This window comes from Entelurus aequoreus, linkage group LG19 (assembly GCF_033978785.1).
Source record: "Entelurus aequoreus isolate RoL-2023_Sb linkage group LG19, RoL_Eaeq_v1.1, whole genome shotgun sequence".
NCBI lineage: Eukaryota > Metazoa > Chordata > Actinopteri > Syngnathiformes > Syngnathidae > Entelurus > Entelurus aequoreus.
Genome location: NC_084749.1, coordinates 27,899,901 through 27,919,144, shown reverse-complemented (window position 1 = coordinate 27,919,144; position 19,244 = coordinate 27,899,901). Strand labels below are relative to the sequence as shown.

Below are 19,244 nucleotides of genomic sequence, written 5' to 3'. Positions count from 1 at the left end.
GGATCCTCCTCCGGACCACAGGATTCCCCAACCAGCCCAGTCTTCCTCGCCGCCGCAGGAGACCCGTGCTGATGACGTCATCCCGCCCACTGGTCATGACGTCAGAGACCAAGAATTTTTTTTGATTCTATTTACACCCTCTGTCAGCCGCCCACTAAGGACTTTGTTTAAAAAAAAAATCCTTTTGAGAAGATTTTTTCTAAATTTAGATTTTTTCATACCCAGTCTAAAGTGGAGGTGGTGAATAGACATTTTGGACAATTTAATGGGGGGGATTCTGCCCCCCTCCTGACCTCCCTCCACCCACCCCAAAAAAACGGTTCCAGACGGGGAGCGCGTCTGGTATCCGCTCCTTGAGGGGGGGGCTAGGGCCAGGTGCTGTAATAGTGGGGTGACCTAGCTGCGCCCAGCCAGGCAGCAACCTCCGGCCCGTCCACCACCACCGGTCTTTCGGCCTGCCAAGCAGCAACCCCCAGCTAGGCCACCTGCACCACGTCAAGTTCCTCCACGCCAAGCTCCAGTGCTGCCAGTACCAGCTCCACGCGGCCAAGCTCCAGTACCAGCTCCACGCGGCCAAGCTCCGGTACCAGCTCCACGCGGCCAAGCTCCGGTTCCTGCACCACGACGCCAAGCTCCGGTTCCTGCACCACGACGCCAAGCTCCGGTTCCTGCACCACGACGCCAAGCTCCGGTTCCTGCACCACGACGCCAAGCTCCGGTTCCTGCACCACGACGCCAAGCTCCGGTTCCTGCACCACGACGCCAAGCTCCGGTTCCTGCACCACGACGCCAAGCTCTGGTTCCTGCACCACGACGCCAAGCTCTGGTTCCTGCACCACGACGCCAAGCTCCGGTTCCTGCACCACGACGCCAAGCTCCGGTTCCTGCACCACGCCAAGACCAAGACCCTCGCCTAGACCAAGACCAAGTCCAAGACCAACCATGCCAAGTCCAAGACCAACCATGCCAAGTCCAAGACCAACCATGCCAAGTCCAAGACCAACCATGCCAAGACCAAGTCCAAGACCAACCATGCCAAGACCAAGTCCAAGTCCAAGACCAACCATGCCAACACCAAGACCAACCATGCCAAGACCATGACCTACGCTGCCAAGACCATGACCCACGCTGCCAAGACCAAGACCGCCAAGGCCAAGACCACCCATGCCAAGGCCAAGACCACCCATGCCAAGACAAAGACCCCCCACGCCAAGCTTCGCCGCCTGACGCACCACGCCAAGCTTCGCCGCCTGCCACGACAACGCGCCCACCTCCTCGTCGGCCAAGGATGTGGCCATTCCATTGGCGTCCGCCACGCCAGGTGCGCCGACCTCCTCGTCTGCCACGAATGTGGCCAATCCCAGGTCGCCCACCTCGTCAGGTTCAGCGGCGGTCTACCCGCCGCCGCCACCTGACTCTGCCCCGGTGGATTCGGGGACACCTGGTCTGGCGACCCACCGCCATGTCCCCCTCCCGCCCTCCCATGACTCTTGATCCTGCCTTGTTTTTTTTTGTTTTTGGACATCTGGGATCTGTCCTTAAGGGAGGGGCTCTGTCATGTCTGTTGATCATGTTTTTGTTTGGCCATGTGCTGTTTGTTTTGTGGACTCTTTTTTTAGTTCCTGGTGTCACTTCCTTGTTTGGTTTGGTTTCCATGGTCACCCATTAGTTTTCACCTGTCATGTCACGCACCTGTTTCACGTTTTGAGTCACGCACCTGTTGTTAATCATGTCTGTGTTATTTAAGTCTTTCTTTTCTGTTCACTCGTTCTGCGTTCATTGTCTTTATGTCACACCAGTTCAGGTATCATTCTGACCAAGTAAGTTTTCATAGTCCATGTCATAGTTTCTGTTAACTAGCAGCTTCATTTGTGTTTTAGGCACGCTTGCCTTTTTTGTTGTATTTTTGTGGTTATGGTAGTGATTTATTTATGTTAAATAAATCCAAGCCTACCTTCACGCTGTCGTCCGGAGCCGTCTTTGCACTGGAAGAACAACCCCGCAGCACGCTGCGACCCCCCAACGTGACACTTACGTGCTGTAATGAAACAACTGGAAATATGTGATTAATTACATTGTATTGTATGCATGTTCGACATAAACTGAAACTGAACTGAACTGTACTGAAGAAATGTATTGTGGTTAAGCATGCTGAAGGTGTGCTCTGAGAGGCGCCATTGTTGTGATGTCCAGTGAGTCTGGAATCATCTACAAATGCAAGCAAGAAGACAGTACATGAAAATTCATGTTATAAGAAGTTTTGTATAGGATATATAATATTAACATATCTCCTATAGATAACGCCAAAAGAAGAAAAAGCCAGCAGACACCAAAAAAATATAATTTGAATTTGTTTTAATCAGCCCCTTATTAAGTCATTTAGTAGCTATAAAATTATAAAATGATATTGCCTAATAGACGATATGTCCATTCATTCTTATTTATGACTGTCCAAAGATGTTGACAAACACACGCGGAGGACGAGGGATTCTCCATCCATCATTTGTCTCTACAGCGCAATCGCCTCCTTTCTCACAGCTATTTGTGCGTAACTATGCTAATTTGTATGCATATTTTAATTGTGCTAAATTAAGACGCAAAACCGCGAACACAGAACAGTTTTGTTTTTGTTTTTTTGTCCTGTCCAGCTACTCAGGCAAATCCTATTGTTGATGTAGATGCCCATATCGGCTGTACAGATTTACTTTAGAAAAGAGAAGTTTGGGTTCCTTCTCTTGTTTCCTTATTTGTATTTGACTTTTTTTTTAATTCATATTATTATTTGGTGCAGCTGGGCCGGAGCAGGAGGGGATAGATTACCATAAAATATCAAACAATATTATTTAACTCATTCACGTAAGAGACTAGACGTATAAGATTTCATCGGATTTAGCGATTAGAAGTGACAGATTGTTTGGTAAACGTATAGCATTTTCTATATGTTATAGTTATTTGAATGACTCTTACCATAATATGTTACGTTAACATACCAGGCACGTTCTCAGTTGGTTATTTATGCCTCATATAACGTACACTTAATCAGCCTGTTGTTCACTATTCTTTATTTATTTTAAATTGCCTTTCAAATGTCTGTTCTTGGTGTTGGGTTTTATCAAATACATTTCCCCCGAAAATGCGACTTATACTCAAGTGCGATTTATATATGTTTTTTTCCTTCTTTATTATGCCTTTTCGGTCGGTGCGACTTATACTCCGGAGCGACTTATACTCCGAAAAATATGGTATTTAATGATAACTTGAAATACAAAAGAAAGCAGATAAATGGAGGGGAAGACAGAGAAGCCAACTATATTGACCTTGTAGATTGTTATGGTAATAATAGGTTAAGCTTTGTCAGTGTGCCATGTGTTACCCGGTTTCCCCTAGGGCAACAACGTTAATATATGTTTGATGAAAGGTGATTATATGCATGAGTGTATGTATGTATATGTACAGAATGTGTATATGTATGTTTGTACAGTGAATGTATATGTACAGTATGTGTATATGTATGTTTGTACAGTGAATGTGTGGATGTACGAACTTTGAGTGTGTAGGTATGTTCTGTATTTGTGTATGTATGTGGGAGCGTAGGTTCCTATGGGTGCGCATATGTATGTATATATGTATGAATAATTGTGTGTATGTGAGTATATACAGTATGTGTATCTGTATGAACAATATATTTGACTCACAGTATGTACGCAGAACAGTTTAAGCCTGGATAAATCACATTGCATGTGTAAAATGGTTATATTTGCATCTCTAACTCCAAGTATTATGCGCGTTCTGATAATCAACATATATTCTGCATGTAAATGAGGAAAGACAGGCTAAATGGATTGTGCTCTCTCTTTGACGCAGTCTTCTACGCACAAGCTTAGTAGATCAGCTTTGCGTACGCTATCAAGTTTGCACGTTTTAATACACACAATACTTTAGTAGAGCAGGCCCACAATTGTTCTGGTATTGCTAAGTATAATCTGTTGTTTTTTTTCCTTAAAAATAAGTGGCACCACTTTCTCTGACAAACATGTTTTATGTGTCTTCTCCATTCGTGTATTTCATTCTCAGGCCTCACACACTGTCATGGACTCCAATAAAAGTATAGCCATGTTTGAGATCCCTCGTCTGAGTGCCCAACAAGGAGGACTTTGGGAGTGCAGGGTGTCGACCAACGGAGGCCAGGACTCGCGTAAATTCAATCTCACCATAAAAGGTCTGTATGGAAGAATTTAAAAATAATCATGTAAAGAGAGACGGTGACAGCGCAGGTTTTTTTGGTTTTTCTTCTTCAGAACCACCTGTGCCAACCACTGCTCCCATACTGATGGAGAAGAGGAGTAAGCAGCTACTTGTGATGCCTATGGACCGCCACAGAGGAGACGGGCCCATTGTCTCCACCAGGCTCCTCTACAAGCCTGTTGTGAATGTCGATTCTTGGTCCTCCATCATCGGTAAAGATATTATACATTATCTCTAGCATGTGTCGATGAATTACGATTCATATTCATTTATTGTTAATATTTAGGATTTGGTACATTGTATTTGTAACCTATTGGTTCGAGGAGGCTGCATGAAGTGTAACATTTATTCACTCTTTCTACTCAAATTTCTAGTCTACAGTGACAAAGAGCCTATCACACTGATGAACCTGGAGCCTTCAACACGGTACCATGTTCGAGTCCAGCTGACTCGCCCTGGTGAGGGAGGAGAAGGGGCCCCTGGGCCAGAGGCCATAATGGAAACCGACTGTCCTGGTAAGATTCACACACATACTTGACTTAGACTTAGACAAACTGTATTGATCCAAAAGGGAAATTGTTCCACACAGTAGCTCAGTTACAAAGGATGGAAAGGGTAATGATTAGGGATGTCCGATAATGGCTTTTTGCCGATATCCGATATTCCGATATTGTCCAACTCTTTAATTACCGATACCGATATCAACCGATACTGATATCAACCGATACTGATATATACAGTCGTGGAATTAACACATTATCATGCCTAATTTGGACAACCAGGTATGGTGAAGATAAGGTCCTTTTTTTTTAATTAATAAAATAAGATAAGATAAATAAATTAAAAACATTTTCTTGAATAAAAAAGAAAGTAAAACAATATAAAAACAGTTACATAGAAACTAGTAATTAATGAAAATGAGTAAAATTAACTGTTAAAGGTTAGTACTATTAGTGGACCAGCAGCACGCACAATCATGTGTGCTTACGGACTGTATCCCTTGCAGACTGTATTGATATATATTGATATATAATGTAGGAACCAGAATTCTAATAACAGAAAGAAACAACCGTTTTGTGTGAATGAGTGTGAATGAGTGTAAATGGGGGAGGGATGTTTTTTGGGTTGGTGCACTAATTGTAAGTGTATCTTGTGATTGTTTTATGTTGATTTAATAAAAAATTTTTAAAAAAACGATACCGATAATAAAAAAAACGATACCGATAATTTTCGATATTACATGCAGGCCGATATTATCGGACATCTCTAGTAATGATGAAAAGGATAATGCAGGTATAAAGTAGACTAAAAATGTACCATAGTAGCAATATAAAATATAACATATATGTTATATTTACATAGTATATATACAGTATATAATATATACTGATATATTATTTTATTATATGTTCATATAATTTATACTATATATAACAAATCCCAATTACCATGTACAATATTGCTGCTGCAGGATAAAATAGAGAGTAGATCCAGCAGAAAATATACATTATAAACAAAGAGAGGTAGCTAACATAGAAGTGGTCAGGTAATAGACAGATATCATCTATCGCTGTATGGCGAGTGATTACACAGCTGGAGGGAGTGCGGAATGAAGGAGTTCTTGAATCGAACCCTGTGGGAACGGAGCTGAAGGAGCCTGTTGGAGTATGAGCTCCGCTGTCCCCTGATTGTCTGGTGGAGTGGGTGGGCAGGATTGTCCATGATGTCGAGCAGTTTGTCCAATGTCCTCCTGTCCCTCACTGACACAAACGCCTCCAACTGCGTGTCAATAGTTTGGCCGGCTTTCCGGATCAGTTTGTCAATCCGGTATAAGTCCCTTTTGCTGGTGCTGCTCCCCCAACAAACCACTGCAAAGTACAGGGTGCATGGTTACAGAATAAAAGTCATACTTTGGCATACCATTTGACATTTTCATGGTTTTATTTTTAACGAAATAATGAAAAAAAAAAACGAACAAACTTAAAAATATTTATCATTTTAAACACAAGAATTGTGGCACGGAGGTAGAGCATGTGTGTATGTGAGTGTTGTTAAAATCAAAGCTCGTATTGAGGGTTGTCAGATGTTTTTAATAAATGGATGATGACGGTTTTATCATCTGGCCTTATCAACATCTGATGTAATCTTAGTCTCGGGAGCACTGGCTGGTGAAACAAATATAGCTTACCGAAAAACAAACCTTTTGCAATATCAGGCTTGCATTCATGGTCAACAGCTTTGAGCCAGTGTTATTGCTGTTAGTGCGTTCAGATTGTGTTTAGATGCAACATTATAATTTGAATGGGACAACACCCAGTCCCCCTTTTAAGGAAAACTGCAATTATTTGGGACTTTTGTCCATCATTAACAATTCCTTATGTTAGACAAGAACACACAATTTTCCCTATTATGTGCAAAAAATGCCAACAACACTCAGTTTACATGCTTTGACCTGCATATTACCCAAGCTGTAGCAACATTATTATTGTAAGAGCTAACACAGAGGAACTACTTTTCTGGGGTAGTGACACATTGCCTCCCTGACACGAGCTAGTAGCCAGCTACGAGCTAACAGCTTCAGCTGCTAATAACGTTGGATGGACCTGCTTTAAAATAAAGAAGTAGAAGAAGCTTGAGCTGCTTTTGCTGCTGTTGTATTGCCCTTGAGTTAGGGAATACTTGGATGCTTGGTTATAAATCATGTGTCTCACCTGTATAGTAGAAGGTTGTGGCACCAAGCCGGGAAGTTGGTCAACTTTGAAAATCCACATGCTACCAACTTGATATTATATGGTGCTCAACTTGGCTCTCAACAAATGGAACGCAGCCTCAGACCATCGCGACATCGATAGGAAGCATTTTTTATCAGAGGAGTGATGATTATTCCAGCTCAAGGAGAGCACAAGTGCTGAAAGATACATCCATCCCATCAGTCAGCTTTCCAGTGAGAGCAGACATTGTAAGTCACTGTTGTTGTTTGAAACGTTTAGGGTCTGATTTACTAAACGTTAGCGTGTACTAAAACCTGTGCAATCCATTTTGCGATTCTGTCTTCATTAATTTGCAAAATATTTGCTGAATATCGACAATACTGGAAGGAGAAATGCAAATAGAATTATTTAGCACTTGCGATGTGATTTATCAACACTTATCACCATTTTGCTCGCACTATTTAGCTTTTTATATAGCATGTATCAGAAGAGAGGGACGTACAAACTGACAGTTCCACACACAGGTGCAAGTTCAGTGCTCGTGCTGCATAGACAGACGATGGACAGAAGAGAATCTTCTGTCCTACGTGTATGTGTCAAAATTTTGGACAGTCAGGAATAAAACATATTAGACTTATTGTCTATTCAGCAACATCGTTTTATAATGTTAAAGCTGTTAGAGGACTTCAAAGGATATTTCTGTTTGGGTTCCCTCCGGGTATACTCCGGCTTCCTCCCACCTCCAAAGACATACACCTGGGGATAGGTTGATTGGCAACACTAAATTGGTCCTAGTGTGTGAATGTGAGTGTGAATGTTGTCTGTCTATCTGTGTTGGCCCTGCGATGAGGTGGCGACCTGTCCAGGGTGTACCCCGCCTTCCGCCTGAGTGCAGCTAGGATAGGCTCCAGCACCCTCGAGACCCCAAGACGGATAAGCAATAGAAAACGGATGGAAAATGTAGAACAGAACTTATAAACAATTTACAGAAACACCAACTGGAGCCATGGCCAGCAAGCTACTTTAGCAAGGATAGCATGACGATATGTTTTAAACACAAACACAATGAAACATATTTTGACATACCGTAAGCTGATGGGCCAGGACTTGCATATTTAAAAAAAAAAACTTTCAATTCAAATGTTCAACTGTTTTCCTCTTGACGTAGACAGATGAAAGAAAAGCCCAAGCAAAAACAAACATTTTGTGCATCTTCAAGGTGAACAAACAATCGTCGCATCTGTCTTACATCACTGCCAGCAACGTCATGGGGTGATGACGACATAGCGAGAATCGAACGGCGTCTGAACTCTAATGGCCATATTTTCAACACTTCGCCAAAGCACTTAGTTCTAAGGGCCCACAGTAAGGGTTTATAAGAAATGGGGAAATACACATTTGGATCGAGCCTAACAGTAATAGTACTACGATGATGATAGAATGGTAAATGGGTTATACTTGTATAGCGCTTTTCTACCTTCAAGGTACTCAAAGCGCTTTGACACTATTTCCACATTCACCCATTCACACACACATTCACACACTGATGGCGAGAACTGCCATGCAAGGCCCTATCCACGACCCATCAGGAGCAAGGGTGAAGTGTCTTGCTCAAGGACACAACGGACGTGACGAGGTTGGTAGAAGCTGGTGATTGAACCAGGAACCCTCAGGTTGCTGGGACGGCCACTCACCCAACTGCGCCACGCCGTCCCCGAACTCATTGAATGGTACGTGGAATCAATGTTCTCAATAGTGACTTCATATTTCTCCTTTCTTAAAGGCCTACTGAAATGATTCGTTTTTATTTAAACGGGGATAGCAGATCCATTCTATATGTCATACTTGATCATTTCGCGATATTGCCATATTTTTGCTGAAAGGATTTAGTAGAGAACATCGACGATAAAGTTCGCAACTTTTGGTTGCTGATAAAAAAAGCCTTGCCTGTACCGGAAGTAGCGTGACGTCACAGGTTGAAAGGCTCCTCACATTTCCCCATTGTTTACAATGCAGCCAGAGCGATTCGGACCGAGAAAGCGACGATTACCCCATTAATTTGAGCGAGGATGAAAGATTTGTGGATGAGGCACGTGAGAGTGAAGGACTAGAGTGCAGTGCAGGACGTATCTTTTTTCGCTCTGACTGTAACTTAGGTACAAGGGTTCATTGGATTCCACACTTTCTCCTTTTTCTATTGTGGATCACGGATTTGTATTTTAAACCACCTCGGATACTATATCCTCTTGAAAATGAGAGTCGAGAATGCGAAATGGACATTCACAGTGACTTTTATCTCCACGACAATACATCGGCGAAGCTCTTTAGCTACGGAGCTAACGTGATAGCACATCGGGCTTAACTGCAGATAGAAACAAAAGAAATAAACCCCTGACTGGAAGGACAGAAAATCAACAATACTAATAAACCATACACATGTAAATACACGGTTAATGCTTTCCAGGCTGGCGAAGCTTAACAATGCTGTTGCTAACGACGCCATTGAAGCTAACTTAGCAACGGGACCTCTACAGAGCTATGCTAAAAACATGAGCTATCCACCTACACCAGCCAGCCCTCATCTGCTCATCAACACCCGTGCTCACCTGCGTTCCAGCGATCGACGGAGCGACGATCATAGATGCGGTCGGCGGCCCGGAGACGGAGGAAGTCAAGGTGAGGTCGGCGGCTAGCGCGTCTGCTATCCATCTCAAAATCCTCCTGGTTGTGTTGCTGTAGTCCGCCGCTAATACACCGATCCCACCTACAACTTTCTTCTTTGCAGTCTTCATTGTTCATTAAACAAATTGCAAAAGATTCACCAACACAGATGTCAAGAATACTGTGGAATTTTGAGATGAAAACAGAGCTTTTTTGTATTGGATTCAACGGTGTACCAATACTTCCGGTTCAACGATTGACGTCACGCGCATACGTCATCATACATAGACGTTTTCAACCGAAAGTTTAGCGGGAAATTTAAAATTGCACTTTATAAGTTAACCCGGCCGTATTGGCATGTGTTGCAATGTTAAGATTTCATCATTGATATATAAACTATCAGACTGCGTGGTCGGTAGTAGTGGGTTTCAGTAGGCCTTTAAGAGCCTTGTTCAAAAAGGTGATGCCGAGTGATCGTAGGACAAAGGTCCTGGAGAAGCAAGGACTCCCAAAATGTGAAAAAGACGATTCTCTGGTCTGATTAAACCAAGGTTCAACCCAAACTAGGGTCTGCTCAGGAACAACTTGTCCCCGTTTTTTTAGAATTGCCAACTATTTCTTGGTTGTCAGTTTCAAAAGTATGACTTTTTAATGAAATTGCACTCAGGCGAACTCCTATTCCAGTGTCCAAAGTAACAAGATGTTTTTGTTGTTGAGGAAATCATCTTAGCTTAATGCTGCATAAAGGTTTGAATACTTGTAGACTGCCTTATATCTTAGTCGAGATTAAAGAGCGGACATTCACATCGAGCTGTTCGGCCCCCCTCAGCTCACTCTGTGTTCTCTGTCACTGCAGAGCCCACATTTCGACCCGAGATTGACATCAGCTTGGTGGAAGGTCGCAACGTCACCGTGCGATGGCGACTTCCCAGCAACAGCGACATTAATGCCGTCACAGCCAGTGGCTTTTTAGTGCAGCTCTTCGGGCCACCGCCGCACAGCGAGAAACTACTGGAGGCCACCACCATGTTAAATGTTCTTTCCAAAAAGTTCCACAACTTGGAGTACCAGCAAGACTACACAGTGGTGGTGCACCTCATCAACTGCGGCAGCCAGGGGCCCCCCTCGAAACCCTACCACGTCCGCATCAACAGCCAGGGTAACTAGAAACCCAAGCTAGGTTGGACAAAGATAAAGAAAAGTTCACAAACGAACAGAGGCTGGTTAAAAATAAATGCTTAGATTTGTAAAGTATGACTGATGCTTGCTGGTTGCGTGGTGACTCCCTCTCCCCGCAAACCTTGTGTGAGTAAAGGACATGTTTAATAGTTAAATGTCAGAATGAGCCCTGACAGATTTGAACTGAAGCATTGTTTCAAGTGCAAAATACAGTCCGTCCAGGATTTTGCGGACTAACATGCCTGAATTCAGGGCAGCTTTTTCAGAAAGCTGCAATGTTTTGGGGCCTATTTTTTATCAATAACATTGAATCAACTTGTGATTTTATGAATTTGTTATCAATGTTTTCAGTATTCCTTGTAACTCCAACCTCAAAAAGCACAGGGTCGCAACAGAAATTGGAAAGCAAACACTGTATTGATGTTTTACTCGTTTTATACCGCACAGACCTAAAAGTAGACACTATGGGCCTGATTTACTAAGAAGCAAATACCGCTTGCTAAACAGCGTGTGCAATCTATAAAATAGCGTGTGCTATTAGCGGGCATGTTGCGTGCGATCTATGAAATGCAATTAAAAAATGGCACAGACCACCCTATTCAAATAAGGATTTTGCGTGTACTGTAGACACTCTCATTTATTGCACATTCATGTTACCTGCGTGTGGTGTTTTCAAACAAGCAGGAGACATTCACCACTTTTTATGGGCATTTTAGAAGCAGCTCGTGCAGTGCATCTACATTAAAACCACATTTTAATTTTTTTTTCCACCTCTGGGAGGAGGCAGGATGTACTGCTGTGCTCAAGACACACAGAATGCATACTTCAATAATAAGTTCTATGTTAGTAATATATATTCCATGTGGAATAAATAAATGTCATTAAAAAATATTAAATGATACCAAAACCTATCAATTGAATTTGTTTTAAATCAGCCCCTTGAGTCATCAAGCAGCTATGAAATTATAAAAGGATGTTGCTGAATGTGTTTAAAATAGAGATGTCTGATAATGGCTTTTTTGCCGATATCCAATATTCCGATATTGGCCAACTCTTAATTACCGATTCCGATATCAACCGATACTGATATATACAGGCACATTATTATGCCTAATTTTGTTGTGATGCCCCGCTGGATGCATTAAACAATGTAACTTTACCATGAATTGATTAACGTGGACCTCGACTTAAAGAAGTTGAAAAACTTATTCGGGTGTTACCATTTAGTGGTCAATTGTACGTAATACTGTAAGTACTGTACTGTGCAATCTACTAATACTAGTTTTAATCAATCAATCAAAAACAAGGTTTTCAAAAATAAGAGAACAACTACAAGTCCAGTTATCGAAAAAAGTGCCAACATGGAACTGCCATATTTATTACTGAAGTCACAAAGTGCTTTTTTTTAAAAAATATGCCTCAAAACAGCTTGAAATTTGGGACATGCTCTCCCTGAGATAATCCTGATACCCATTACAACTATGGGAAATACTATAATTTGACTTTCACAAAGCGCATTATTTTTTTATTTTTTTAAACATGCCTCAAAACAACAGCTACAAAAACAATGAAGGCACACAGCTTCAGTCCAGAGTATACTAGAGCATACTTGCCAACCTTGAGACCTCCGAATTCGGGAGATTGGGGGGGGGGGGGGGGGGGGGGGTTTAGTGGTAGCGGGGGTGTATATTGTAGCGTCCCGGAAGAGTTAGTGCTGCAAGGGGTTCTGGGTATTTGTTCTGTTATGTTTATGTTGTGTTACGGTGCGGATGTTCTCCCGGAATGTGTTTGTCATTCTTGTTTGGTGTGGGTTCACAGTGTGGCGCATATTTGTAACAGTGTTAAAGTTGTTTATACGGTCACCCTCAGTGTGACCTGTATGCCTATTGATCAAGTATGAATTGCATTCATTTATGTGTGTGTAAAAGCCGTATATACTATGTGACTGGGCTGGCACGCTGTTTGTATGGAGGAAAAGTGGACGAGACGACAGGTTGTAGAGGACGCTAAAGGCAGTGCTTTTAAGGCACGCCCCCAATATTGTTGTCCGGTTGGAAATCGGGAGAAATTCGGGAGAATGGTTGCCCCGGGAGATTGTCGAGAGGGGCACTGAAATTTGGGAGTTTCCCGGGAAAATCGGGAGGGTTGGCAAGTATGCCCTACGTCCGTGTTTTACCCGATATGTACAGCGGCGTTTTAAAAAGTTATTAATTTTACTTTTTGAAACCGATGCCGATAATTTCCGATATTACATTTTAAAGCATTTATCGGCCGATACCGATATTATCGGACATCTCTAGTTTAATATATTTTTTATTTTATTTCCGACAGTCCAAATTAGTTGAAATGTACACGTCGGACAGAGGATTCTTTTAAATAGCAAAATAGTGCTCACAAAACGGTGATTAGCATCGATTAATCACATTGTGTGTGCTGTATAATATATTTGCATCTTCTCCTCCTAGTATTGTGGGCTTTTTGATGATCACCATATATTCTGCATATTAATGAAGACCGAGACGCAAAATGGATGGCACGCCTTGTTCTGCTCACTTAACATAAACAATCCACTTTGCACACATTTAATAGATCAGCTTTGTGTGCACGTGTTTTAGTACACGCAAACCTATTTAGGATATGTATTATTTTCAGGCCGCGAACAGGCCTGAAAATAATAAAACTCATCCTGCCCGCCGGATGAGTTGGCTAAGTATAAAAATTAACCTGAAATTTTTGAATGAAAGAAACTGCTGTTCTAAATGTGTCACAATAGCAATTCTTTGTATCTGTGTAGATGATGCTACATATGTACAAAATAAACCACATGATGTTAGTACATCCGTCGAAGAAAATGATCAAACTACATAAATAAAAATATCAGGCCCTGGAATAAATGGCAGTAAAATCAAGCAAAAAATTGCAGACATCAACACATTTACCGCTGCATGTCAGGGGCATTAAGCAGTAATTTTTGATGGTAAATGAGAGACGATGAGAGATTATCATTAGAGGTCAACATCTGGGTCATATTAATGCTATAAATACTTTGTCTAAACACATGTAAACTATAGCAAACTAGGAAGTGAGGATGTTGATGTGTTGCTAAATCTGTATATACTACATTACCCGGAGGGTTTAGCATTGTAAACGAAAATTATGCTGACGAAAATACCAAAATATGTGTGAAATTTGCGTCATTTTATAAAGTTGCAAAGCCACACAGCAAAAACTGAAATCTAAGATGAAATTTCTCAAATAATGGTGATATTTGCTTATTTTCTGTCTGATAAGATCATTCTTCTCACTAAGCAGATTTTATGTTAGAGTGTTTTACTTGTTTTAAGTGTTTTGGTCCTAAATGATCTCAGTAAGATATTACAGCTTGTTGCTGAGATTTTATGACCTATATTGAGTAAAACATGCTTGAAACTAGAATATCAACTGTTGCAAAGCTGTGTCATCAAGACTCACAAGTATAAAACTGCTGTTTTAAAGTAATAATTTCTTATTTCAAGCATGGAAAAAAAAATCATGACTTTGACACAATTGTGTCTCATATTAAAACAGATGACAGCCAAATTGACTTTGCTGTTTTATTTTCAATGAAACAATAGAAAATACGTACTCATATAGTAGTACAGTTGTTATAAGTGAGAATATACTTATTTTAAGGTATTTTTAAGGTATTTTGGGGTTCATTGAGGTTAGCTAATTTTACTTGTTTTGGAAAGTCTTGACAAGCCAAATTTTCTTGTTCTATTGGCAGATAATTTTGCTTAGTTCAAATAAAATACCCCTCATTTTTGTATTTTTTTTTATTGTTTTTGAACACTGACTTTTTGCAGTGCACGCATAATTCACAGGGACTTGCTGAGTTTCATAGAAACAATGGTCACTCATGGTCGCCATTTGCCTCTCAGTAATCATCATGTGTTCCTCTCTCAGGCCCATCACCCCCGCGCAACGTCCATACTCTGCCCCTGTCCGTGTCAGCCATCCAAGTGAAGTGGCAGCCCCCCGAGGATGTGAACGGAGGCGTCATGAAATATGTAATTGAGTACCAGCCAGTCGGCCAGGGGAGCCCGCACCTTTGGGTGGACACAGACGATGGAAACAAGACCGCCAAAGATGTGACGGCACTCAACAGCAGCACACTCTACCAGTTCAGAGTGAGGGCTTTCTCCAAAGTACCAGGAGAGTGGAGCAAGTTTGTTCAAGAGATGACATCAGGCCATGGTAAGATTTCACACCCAATGACACCTGTGCAATCTAATAAAATACAAGTCAAGATAAATTCCGCCATTTCTTAGTTTTGACACTGTGAGGGATAGATTTCTTAATTTTCAATAAAACCTACTTGTTTATTGTTGTGTTTAAAGTTTGCACCTTTGCTAAATGAGGCAACCAAAATATTTTAAACAGCTCTCGGTGTGATTCACATTTGAACCAATGCAATTGGAGTTAATACTGGTACTCAATGATACCATTTTTTTGTATTATTTTGTGACGATTCATAGGTTAGTAAATAGTAATTGTTTAATATTAAAATCAACATTTTTTCAACATTTAACAGTGAGCTTATAATGATAACTGTACTGTTCAGTTGTAGATACTAGTAAATGTATTGTATATACCACGGGTGTCAAACGTACGGCCCGAGGGCCAGATCAGGCCGCGAACAGGCTTTATCCGGCCCGCCGGATGAGTTGGCTAAGTATAAAAATTAACCTGAAATTTTTGAATGAAAGAAACTGCTGTTCTAAATGTGTCACAATAGCAATTCTTTGTATCTTTGTAGATTATGCTACATATGTACAAAATAAACCACATGATGTTAGTACATCCGTCGAGGAAAATGATCAAACTACATAAATAACATCCTATAATTTGATTTTGATTAGAGATGTCCGATAATGGCTTTCTTGCCGATATCCGATATTCCGATATTGTCCAACTCTTAATTACCGATTCCGATATCAACGGATACCGATATATACAGTCGTGGGATTAACACATTATTATGCCTAATTTTGTTGTGATGGCCCACTGGATGCATTAAACAATGTAACAAGGTTTTCCAAAATAAATCAACTCAAGTTATGGGAAAAAATGCCAACATGGCACTGCCATATTTATTATTGAAGTCACAAAGTGCATTATTTTTTTTTAACATGCCTCAAAACAGCAGCTTGGGATTTGGGACATGCTCTCCCTGAGAGAGCATGAGGAGGCTGAGGTGGGCGGGGTTAGGGGGGGGGGGTTGAGGTGGGGGGCTAGGCGGTAGCGGGGGGTGTATATTGTAGCGTCCCGGAAGAGTTAGTGCTGCAAGGTGTTCTGTGTATTTGTTCTGTTGTGTTTATGTTGTGTTACGGTGCGGATGTTCTCCCAAAATGTGTTTGTCATTCTTGTTTGGTGTGGTTTCACAGAGTGGCGCATATTTGTAACAGTGTTAAAGTTGTTTATACGGACACCCTCAGTGTGACCTGTATGGCTGTTGACCAAGTATTGATTGCGTTCACTTGTGTGAAAAGTCGTAGATATTATGTGATTGGGCCGACACGCAAAGGCACGCCCCCAATATTGTTGTCTGGGAGGAAATCGGGAGAAATTCGGGAGAATGGTTGCCCCGGGAGATTTTCGGGAGGGACACTGAATTTCGGGAGTCTCCCGGGAAAATCGGGAGGGTTAGCAAGTATGACTGGGAGACGCAACTGCTCTGTACTTCTCTCTACGTCCGTGTACCACTCCGTACAGAGGCGTTTTAAAAAGTCATAAATTTTACTTTTTGAAACCGATACCGATAATCTCCGATATTACATTTTATGGCATGTATCGGCCGATAATATCGGCAGTCCGATATCATCGGACATCTCCAATTTTGATATACATTTTTTTATCTTGATGGACTGAAAATTAACACCAATGAGTTGACTGATGAACATTATCATATAATTTATTCAGAAAATATAAATAACGACAAATAAAGATAGAATACTATTAACCGCAACATGTAAGTGTAGAAAAAAAAACAACAACATTATGATTTGTACAATTTCAGAATGTGTTTGTTCTATTTTTAAACAAATAAAACAATCTGAAGTTGTCTTTATTTTTAAGTTATCGTGCTGTGATTTTACCAGTCCGGCCCACTTGGGAGTAGATTTTTCTCCATGTGGCCCCCAATCTAAAATGAGTTTGACACCCCTGGTATAGACTGTAAAATTATAACAGAATCATCTGCAGTGCACTAAAACATGCAGACACACCTACGAAGGTTATAAAGCCTTAATAGACACAAATAGAATAGAATAGAATGAATGGAATGCCTTTTATTGTCACTATGCGCATGCACAATAAGGTTAAAAGCAACTCCTTATTCAAAAGAAAAAACAGGACAGATAATACAAAAAAAGGAAAATTGAGATAAATTATAAAAACAGTGCAATTAGATTTGAAACAAACTGAATAAGGAATAACAGCTGTATTGTTCTGTACATGTGGAAAAAGGTAGTATGTGTGGGTTATTGCACATTCAGTAATATATAAAAAAAATATTGCCCTGATTGAATGATTTCACTATAATGATAAGTGGATATTGGACAATGAGAGTTATACAGTATACACAGCTTTATACACACACACACACACACACACACACACACACACACACACACACACACACACACACACACACACACACACACACACACACACACACACACACACACACACACACACACACATGTATTGCATATTTGAAAAAAAAAAGTACTTGCCCTTTTATGACGCATGACTTAGTGAGAATCTAAAACATTTCCTTGGGAGTGTAGAGAGAAAATAACACTAAACACTGACATGCAGTATCAAGGGTTTTGCCTTTTGTGGGACGTGCATGCCAGAAAAAATGGAGCAGGATCATTCAATCTGTGCCATTTGCTACAATAAAATGTATCAATACATGATCAAATTAACTGAAATATTATTTTATTTAAAAAACATGCACTAATACATAAATAAAATTCAACAGATCAATTTAAACTTGACTAAACAACAACAATTACACTTTACCATGATGACATACAATAAAATGTTCAGAAATATTTTCTTTACATATTTGTGATAGTCTTTATCACAACTTGTGTTAGCTAAGGAACGCATTTTACTTTATTGAACAACAACTAAAATAAATAATCAGATCTATGCATGTGGAGATGAAACATACTCTCTCTTGAATAACCTTACTGTACTTGTGGCCAGTTTTGTGTTTTTCAAAGATTTGACAGGAGGACCACACACACAGAAGCTTCCAGAGAGATTTAGTCAGGATAATATGTCACAGTCCATTTATCTCTTCTGTCTAAAAAACATATCCTCCCTGTTTTTCCTCCCCATGTCCACGTTCTTCTCTTTTGCCAAACAAAAAAAGGCTCGGAGAGTTTAACCCCGACCACCCAGGGTGTGGCTCGGAGGCCTGCTGGGGACAACTATCAGCTGCTGGTGGCCGTGGTTGGATCCGTGACCGTCACCTGCGTGACCATTTTGCTGGCACTGCTCGCTTTCTTTTTCATCCGCAAAACCGTACTGAGTCGACGACGCACATTCACCTACCAGTCTGGATCGGTAAGGGACTGACTATATATTTGGGAAAGTTTTCAAAACCTTTTCTTAGATCCTCCCGAAAACCAGAGTCAGTGTTGGTTTTTTTGCATAATTCTTCTGTCGGAGTTACAAATTATGTAGAACACCAATGTCCACTGCAGAGTGTGTTTGACCCAGGGACTAGGGATGCAATGAATATCCGGATTTACTATTAAAGGGTTTAATACAGGGGTAGGGAACCTATGGGTATCGAGCCAGATGTGGTTCTTTTGATGACTGCATCTGCCTCTCAGATAAATCTTAGCTGACATTGCTTATAATGAATATATCCGCTGGTAATCACAGTGTTAAAAATAACGTTCAAAATATAAAACATTCTCATGCATTTTAATCCATCCAACCGTTTTCTACCACACCTGTTCAAGAAGTCGCATTAATGGTAAGAAGTATTTTATTTATTATTGGTTAGCTTCAGAATAAAAATCTTATTAAAAAGAATAAGAGACTTATTATACAAACCCTGTTTCCATATGAGTTGGGAAATTGTGTTAGATGTAAATATAAACGGAATACAATGATTTGCAAATCCTTTTCAACCCATATTCAGTTGAATGCACTACAAAGACAAGATATTTGATGTTCAAACTCATAAACTTTATTTTTTTTTGGCTGATAATAATTAACTTAGACTTTCATGGCTGCAACACATGCCAAAGTAGTTGGGAAAGGGCATTTTCACCACTGTGTTACATCACCTTTTCTTTTAACAACACTCAATAAACGATTGGGAACTGAGGAAACTAATTGTTGAAGCTTTGAAAGTGGAATTATTTCCCATTCTTGTTTCAT

At 40.8% G+C, this 19,244-nt stretch overlaps 1 protein-coding gene across 2 annotated transcripts in view; it reads left to right on the top strand.

Moving 5' to 3' along the window:
* tie1 (tyrosine kinase with immunoglobulin-like and EGF-like domains 1) overlaps window positions 1–19,244 on the top strand; it is a 77,224-nt gene that overhangs the window by 37,164 nt on the left and 20,816 nt on the right. Inside the window, exons 9-14 of one of the 2 annotated variants that reach the window (XM_062028204.1) lie at window positions 4,075–4,219; window positions 4,299–4,457; window positions 4,620–4,760; window positions 10,474–10,776; window positions 14,742–15,032; window positions 18,223–18,416. In XM_062028204.1, coding sequence (XP_061884188.1) covers window positions 4,075–4,219; window positions 4,299–4,457; window positions 4,620–4,760; window positions 10,474–10,776; window positions 14,742–15,032; window positions 18,223–18,416 — 1,233 coding nt within the window. The remainder of the gene's footprint in view (window positions 1–4,074; window positions 4,220–4,298; window positions 4,458–4,619; window positions 4,761–10,473; window positions 10,777–14,741; window positions 15,033–18,222; window positions 18,417–19,244) is intronic. The other variant, XM_062028206.1, reaches the window with a different exon arrangement.